The sequence below is a fragment of the Rhincodon typus genome, unplaced genomic scaffold (genome assembly GCF_021869965.1).
Source record: "Rhincodon typus isolate 14 unplaced genomic scaffold, sRhiTyp1.1 hic_rhity00003718, whole genome shotgun sequence".
Lineage (NCBI taxonomy): Eukaryota > Metazoa > Chordata > Chondrichthyes > Orectolobiformes > Rhincodontidae > Rhincodon > Rhincodon typus.
The window spans coordinates 1,262-9,882 of record NW_025969356.1 but is presented as its reverse complement, the minus strand read 5'-3'; the positions used below and the strand labels follow the sequence as shown (position 1 = coordinate 9,882).

The following is an 8,621-nucleotide window of genomic DNA, read 5'->3' as shown; positions in this document are numbered from 1 at the left end:
AACCTGCTCACACATCAGCGAATTCACACTGGGGAGAAACCATTTACATGCTCCAAGTGTGGGATGGGATTCACTTGGTGATCCCACTTGCTGAGACACCAGTGAGTTCACACTGAAGAGAGACCATTCACTTGCACCATGTGTGGGAATGGATTCACAGAGTCATAGGAACTGCTGAGACACCAGCGAATTCACACTGGGGAGAAACCATTCACATGCTCCGAGTGTGGGAAAGGATTCACTTGGTCATCCAACCTGTTAACACACCAGTGAGTTCACAATGGGGAGAAGCCATTCATTTGCTCTGTGTGTGGGAAGAGATTCACTTGGTCATCCCACTTGCTGAGACACCAGCAAATTCACACTGCGGAGAGACTGTTTTCTTGCTCTGTGTGTGGAAAGGGATTCACTCGGTCATCCCAACTGCAAACACACCAGCAAGTTCACACTGGGCAGAAGCCAATCATTTGCTCTGTGTGTGGGAAGGGATTCACTCGGTTATCCAACCTGCTGGTTTACCAGTGAGTTCACACTGGGGAGAGACCGTTCACTTACTCTGTGTGTGGGAAGGGATTCAATCAGTCATCCCATCTGGTAACACACCAGCAAGTTCACACTAGGGAGAAACCATTCACTTGCATCATGTGTGGGAAAGGATTCACATGGTTATATGAACTGCAGACACACCAGTGAGTTCACACTGGGGAGAAACCATTCACGTGCTCCGAGTGTGGGAAGGGATTCATTCGGTCATTCCACTTGCTGAGACACCAGCGAACTCACACTGTGTAGAAACCATTCACTTGCTTTCTGTGTGGGAAGGGATTCACTCAGGCATCCATCCGATGAATACACCAGCAAGTTCACACTGGAGAGAGACCCTTCAACTGTTATGTATGTGGGAAGGCATTCACACATTCACCCAACCTGCAGATACACCAGCGAGTTCACACTGGAAAGAAACCATTCACTTGCTCTGTGTGTGGGAAGGGATTCAATCAGTCATCCAACCTGCTGAGACACCAGCGGATTCACAAATAAACACAATTGAAGGATTTTGTTTCTCTCTTATTCACATCATGGAATGAGCAATGGTCTTGAGCAGTTGAAATGTTAATAAAATTATCTATCTGGAGGATTTGGTTTTGAAAATGATCACATCATTGAACGTGCATACATTCACATTGGGTAGAGACCATCCATCTGCACAGTATGTGGACAGGGATTTTCTGGTTCATCAGGACTGGTTAATCATATTTTCTGGGGTCTGTTTCCAATAATGTTCGGAAAGACCATGAGTCTCGTTATCTTTTGGGGATAAAAAACACAGTATCGAATAGCTTTCACTTAAATGCATGATGATCAATATATGATATTAATTTCAATATCTCAGATATTAGTTTCTTTTGAAGAGTTCTCCATCTTACCTACCTCCTCCATCCTCACCTTCAACAAGTTTGATGATCTCATGAAATTTCTTTGTGACTAAGAATGAGACAATCTGATCAGCTGCCTCTGCTGCTTCCTTCCCTACTGCTATGTCAAGCTGTCTCTTAAACTCCCTTTGCTGCAGTTGTGATCCTGCATCATTGCACAGTCTTGGCCTGTCATTGCATGTAGCTTATTGGGCCTACAGTGTATGAGGTTAGCTCTTTCCTTCCATCAACAGCAGTAGAATTGCGCTTTAACAAAATTTGCAAAATCATGGCCTGGCATAATCCCCAACTTGCCTATTACCACTCAGCCAGAGAATCAAAGCTGGTTCAATTGAGAATTCAGGAGGGCATGTCAAGAACTGCAGCATGAATAGCTAAAAACGAGATGATGTGGAGGTGCCGGAGTTGGACTAGGGTGGACAAGGTCAGAACTCAGATGACACCAGGTTATAGTCCAACAGGTTTATTTGAGATCACAAGCATTTGGAGCATTGCCCCTTTGTCAGGTGAAGTGAAAAATGAGATGTCAACCTGTTGAAGTTACCAAAGAGGACTAACTTGCATGTTAAACAGCACAAGCAGCAAATTTGATGAAAAACAGGACAGATCTAGGATCTGCAGTCCAGCCACATCCAATTATGAATGGTGGTAGACAACTGGACAACTCATTGGAGCAGGAGGCTCAACTAATATCCCCATCCTCAATGATGGAAGAGCACAGCACATCAGTGCAAATGATATGCCTAAACCATGCACAACAACCTACACCCAAAAGTGCTGCATGGGTGATTCATATCAACTTCCTACAGTAGTCCCCAGCATTACAAATGCCAGTTTTCAGCCAATTCAATTCAGTCCACGTGATTTCATGAAACGGCTGGAGGCACTAGGTACTGTCCTTACAACATTCTGGCAATAGTACTGGAGGCTTGTGCTCCAGAACTTGCTGCTCTCCAGGCCAATTTGTTGCAGTGCAGTTACAACACTGGCATCTACACAACAATGTGGAACATTGCCCAGGTATGCCCTTCACATCTAAAACAGGACAAATCCAATGTTGCCCATTATTACCTCAACAGTCTGCCTCTTGATCATCACCATAGTAACAGAACATATCATCAACAGTGCTCACAAGCAGTGCTTGTTTAGCAGTAACATGCTTACTGATGCCCAGTTTGGATTCCATTAGGGCTGCTCAGTTCCTGACCATGTTACAGTCTTGGTTCAACCATGGACAAAAGAGCTGAATTCCAGAAGTGGGGTGAGAGTGACAGCCCTTGACATCAAGATTGCATTTGATTGAGTTTGGCATCAAACATCCCGAGAATAACTGGAATCAATAGAAAGTGGGGAAGTGTTCTTTGCTTATTGAATTCATACCTGGCACAGAGGAAGATGGTTGTCATTGTTGAAGGTCAGTTGTCTAATCACCTTCAGTTCCTTCGTCAATGATGTTCCTTCCATTATAAGGTCGGATGTGGGGTTGTTCACCAATGATTGTACAATGAACAGCATCATTTGTGACTTCTCATGTATTGAAGCAGTTTGTGTTCAACTGCAACAAGACCAGGTCATTCATGTAGCACAGATGCCAGGCAATGACATTCTCCAACAAGGGACAATCTAACCATCAACCTTTAGTATTGAATATGGTTAGCATCAGTGAATTCCCTAGTATTAATATCCTTGGGGGTTCTATTGACAAGAAACCCAACTGGATTCGCCATTCAACTGAAGCAGCCATAATAAGAGGTCAGAGGCTAGGAATACTGCAGCAACTAACTCACTTCCTGACTCCCCATCATTGAAAAGGCAGAAGAACAAAAGAGCAAGAACAAAGAAAATTACAGCACAGGAACAGGCCCTTCGGCCCTCCAAGCCTGCGCCGATCCAGATCCTATATCTAAACCTGTCGTCAATTTTCCAAGGATCTGTATCACTCTGCTCCCTGCCCATTCATGTATCTGTCTAGATACATCTTAAATGATGCTATCGTGCCCGCCTCTACCACCTCTGCTGGCAACGTGTTCCGGGCACCCACCACCCTCTGCATAAAGAACTTTCCACGCATATCTCCCTTGAACTTTTCCCCTCTCACCTTGAAATCGTGACCCCTAGTAATTGAGTCCCCACTCTGGGAAAAAAACTTCTTGCTTTCCACCCTGAATATACCTCTCATGATTTTGTAGACCTCAATCAGATCCCCCCTCAACCTACGTCTTTCCAATGTTAGTATTGTTAGTAATGTTAGTACAGAAGGTAGGAGTATGATGGAATACTCCCCACTTGCCTGGATGGGTGTGGTTCCCACAACTCTGGCTCGAGTCAGCAGCTGGTTGCCCTGGAAACCTTGGCTCGAGGTGGGGGTAGGGAAAAATGGGTGGGGGCGGGCTACTGCGTCCGCGCTCCTGACCGGCTGCCTGGAAACCGGGAATGTCACTGCCAAACCTAGCGATTCTTATTGGCTGTTTCAGGCAGGCCCCACCCTCTACTGTTTGACGTCACAACAAGTTATCCAATGAGATTCCCTCTTCTCATTTCTTTTCCCATCCTGGGAGAGAGCGAGAAAGAGAAAGATACTGAGCTAACACGGCGTAGAGCTGGATGAACACAGCAGGCCAAGCGGCATCAGAGGAACAGGAAGGCCGATGCCTCGGGCCTAGACCTGCTCCTCTGATGCTGCTTGGCCTGCTGTGTTCATCCAGCTCTACACCTTGTTATCTCAGATTCTCCAGCATCTGCAGTTCCTACTATCCAAGAGAAAGATACTGTTCACTTGCAGCAATTAAAGTGAGTGGACTTGAATCCAGGGAAGGAGCATATTCTGCAGCAGTTACTTCAGGTATGTCACTCTTAAATTTATTGTCATTATTTGCTCTCTCAGCTTCACACATTTATTTCCCTGGCTAAAAGGGTTGCCTCGTTCCTCATGATCACAATTATAGGATTTCTATCAGAGATGGTCAGGATTTGAGGTGCAGTAAATTAAAAATCATGCATTTCATATGACACAGATATAGAATCCAATTATATATGCATATATGTTTAGGGTGGGCGCCAGGATGAAGATTTTCACGTGTTTGTGTGCAGGACAGCAAGTAGTAAGTAGCTCAGAGGTAGTAAGAACTGCAGATGCTAGAGTCAGAGATAACACCGTGTGGAGCTGGAGGAAACGTTAACTTTCCTACTTGTCTGATGCTGCCTGGCCTGCTGTGTTCATAACATGTCATAACATCATTGATATTTGTTTCTGCTGCAAGAATTGGGTTATGTTTGTAATCCTCCCATGAAAGTGTATCCTGATCTATTATCACTATTTCAATCATTTTTCATTTAACTGCCCAGTGTGAGTTTCACAATGTTGTCTTTTGTGATGTTCTATTCTTCCTCAGTTTGAGATGCACAGCTGCAAACTTCGACATTGAGTCACTTGTTCCCAAATCCAAATGATCAAAAACAGAAAATGCTGGAAAACACTCAGTACAAACGGCAGCAGGTGTGCAGAAAGAGACAGAGAGAAAAACAATGTTAATGTTTCAGGTCTGTGAGCTTTCATCAGATCTGGGGAATATTAGCTGTTGAATGGGCCTTAAGTAAGGTGTGGGTGGGGCCATGACAAAAGGAAGATCTGTGTTAAGACTGGAAGACAGGAGAGATTCAGGAATGTTAGTCCCTTAGAAAATAAACAAAGAAAGAAAGAAAAGATGTGTCAGAAGCAGATATGGGGCCGATTGAAAGAAACAAATGAAACAAGCAAAGAAATGAAACAAAATGGGGACAGTGTTTAATTGCTGAAATTGTTGAACTCCAGGCCAAGTCCAGAAGGATATCAAGTGTGGAGAAAGGAGGCTGGGCAAGTTTGAGGATTTTCACTTGGATCCACTCTTGGTCCTGGTTCAAACAGCAAATTGCAGATGAGAATGTGTGGGCCCACGGTGGAGGTGATCACTGCCTGTCAGCCTGTCTTCCCTGGCTATGTCTGTGTATGGGTAACCTTGGAGACGGAGCTTTCTGAGGAACAATTTGCTGATTTTGGCTTCTATTGGTTTGACTTTGTTCTCATATTTGGGAAAACAGGAGGAAGGAATGTTCCTCAAAAAGCTCAAATTGTCATTTGTTAATTTCTTTGCCTTGCTGCTTGTGATCTTAACACTATCATTTCTTTTCACAGGTATTCGGTGGAGACAATGTACAGACTTAAAATATACAAAGAATCAAAATCTGACAGAATGACTCTTCTGCTGGGCCTGAAAATCACGGGCCTTTGACTGTAGAGGGAGAAATGCTCTGTCTGTGGAAAGTGATTATTTGAAAATTTTGATAGTTCAGATTAAGTGATCAGAGTGTGAGAATGGCAACGGTGTGTCTAACTGCCAGACCAGAAAGAACAAACAGTCCCACTGGGGTGGAGGGAAGGAAGAAAAGGTGACAGAGAATGTAACATGCAAAGTTAAAAGAAAGGGAAGGAATGGGTTCATGATTTGAAGGTGTTGAACTCAATATTAAGTCCATGAGATTGTTCCCTCTGAGACTTAATCTGAACTGTCAACATCCTTTCTCTCCCAGCACTCCAACCCCTCAAACCGCAACCCAGCCACCCCTTCATGTATCACTTCAGCTCTGGTGAAGAGTTATCTAGACTCGATATGTTTGTTTGCTTTAGCTCCATGGATGCTGACTGACCTGCTGTGATCTCCAGCACTTTGTGTTTTCAGTACAGATTCCAGCATCTGCAGTAATTTGCTCCTACTCTAAGTCTTTATGACTGATACCAGAAAACATTTTGGCTAAGCAGGGTGTTGCGGTAAAATCAATGATGGCCCACATGTCCTGTGTGTCTGGATGGGGATCCTGTTCCCACCAACCTCTCCCCCACTCTTTTCATCTACCTGCAAGAAATTCCAGTGGCTTCATGGGGACTACAACTCCCACAATCCCTGCTGCCAAAGATCATGTGGCAGGTTCCACGTGTTTGGGAAGCGGGGATTCGCACGTGTTCAGGGATGAGATTGGGACGGGAACATATCTTGTTACACAACAAGGCGTAGAGCTGGATGAACACAGCAGGCCAAGCAGCATCATAGGAGCAGGAAAGCACTGAGATTTGGCTGTTCTGAATTTCTCACCAAATTTCTAATCTAATAGTGATGAATTTTATATCTCTTTTTACATTATGTTAAAAAGGGAAGTATTACCCAGCAATCTCAAAATGACCATCACGAGAAGTCACTAAAATAACTGGCACTTGAATATCATTGGCTTGAAACCATAGATCCAGAATATATATCTGTTCTGTCTGTTTCAAAACGTTTGAAACATCAGTTTGTCTGGAAAAGTACTGAGACATATACACCCATCTGAGAGTTTTCTAGTGAATTGATTTACCTTCACCCAATCTCCCAGCCTAAAGAAACTTTGCACCATTCACATTAGGAAGAGACCATACCTGTGTTTCTGGGTGGATAAGGATTCAGCTGAATGTAAAATGTACAAGAGACACAAAGTGGCACAAAAAATGGAGAAACCATGAAAATGTGAGGACTGTGGGAAAGGATTCCATTCCCTGTCAACATTGGAGTTTCATCGACGCGGTTACAGCAGGGAGAGACCGTTCACCTGTATTGAGTGCGGAAAGGGATTCCCTGATTCATCTGCTCTGCGGAAACACCAGTGTGCTGCCACTGGAGAGAAGCCATTCACCTGCTCCAAGTGTGGGAAGAAATTCCATGAATATTTCACCCTGTTGAGACACCAGCAAGTTCACACAGGGGAGACGGTATCTGCGTGCTTGGAGTGTGGGAAAGTATTCACTCAGTTATCTAACCTAAGTGTGCACCAGTGAGTTCACACTGGGGAGAGGCCATTTACATGCTCTAATTGTGGAAAAGAAGTCACTTAGTCATCAAGCCTGCTGAGACATCAGCGAATCCACATAGGGGAGAAGCCATTCAAATGTTCCAAGTGCGGGAAGCTGTTCAGAGATTCATCTACACTGCAGAAACACTACCAGGTTCACACTGGGGAGAAGCCATTCATCTGTTCTGAATGTGGGAAAGGATTCACTCAGTCATCCAGTCTGTGGAAGCATAAAAACGTTCATAATTGATCATAGGACTTGGATTTGCAGTTAATCTGCAATATTTGAGCTGCTAGACAGTACATTTCAAACCCACAACTTCTACCATCTAGAAGAACAAGTGCCGCAGTTACATGGGACCATGACCACCTGCATGCTCCCCTCCGTATCACACACCATTCTCATTAACAGGATGTTAGAAAGGGAAAATTTGCAGACAGAAATGATCCATCACGTGAAGATCTAATGGAGTCATTGAAATCACTGGGATTTGAATATCATAATCCTCCATATTCCTTCACTATCAATGAGTCAAAATCCTGGAACTGCTCCCTAACAGCATTGTGGGTGATCCTACACCACGAGGACTGCAAGTCCCAGAAAGCAACTCACCACCACTTTCTCAAGGAGGATGACTGGGATGGGCAATAAATGCTGACCTAGACATTGATACTATATATCATGAATTGATTTTAAAAATGAGGGAAAATCCCATCCAGGACAGAGCCGTATTCATTTGGACAGTTGATGAAGTGGGAGGGTCAGAAGGTTACCATCTGCTGGACTGGCTGCTCTCACCACTTTGCTTCCAGTGAGGCTGATGCTCTTTGAGCCTGGGACTGCACATTTGCACTGAAAATACCCCTAAAACCTGGTGAAGTACATTTACTTTATCCTGAATAGTAAGTAACGTTTTCCTTACCAGTCCAATTAGATCAAAAACAAATATGTTTGTCTTTGTTCCATCGACTCTGTAGGCCAGTGCCAGGCCTGTCACGTCAATTGGTCTCTGTCAGTATTTATGTTCGACATGAGTCTCCACCATCCCCTCTTCATCTCCCCTATCAGCATGTATGTATCCAGCTTCTCCTGAAATATATTCCTGCTGGTCACCTCAACCACTCACTGTGGGAATTTTTGATTTGCGTCTGTCACTGGGTAAAGAGGTTTCTCATGAAATCCCTTTTGGATTATTGAAGCTCTTCAGCATTTTAAAGACATCCATCAGGTCACCCTTCAGCCTTCTCTTTTCTAGAGAAAAGCTCCTCAGTCATTCCTGAGCATTGTATGTTCTCAGCTCTGATAATACCTTTGTGAATCCATGTAAC

General features: G+C 44.1%; 1 protein-coding gene across 1 annotated transcript; it reads left to right on the top strand.

Annotated features, from left to right (window-relative positions):
• Nucleotides 1-402: 402 nt before the first annotated feature.
• On the top strand, nt 403-7,274 carry LOC125481825 (zinc finger protein 239-like; the record flags this gene model as incomplete). Its single annotated transcript, XM_048593745.1, has 2 exons — nt 403-521; nt 7,035-7,274. Coding segments are annotated over 2 exons (359 nt in total), but the record flags the coding sequence as incomplete, so codon positions are not given.
• Between the last annotated feature and the right edge of the window lie 1,347 nt (nt 7,275-8,621).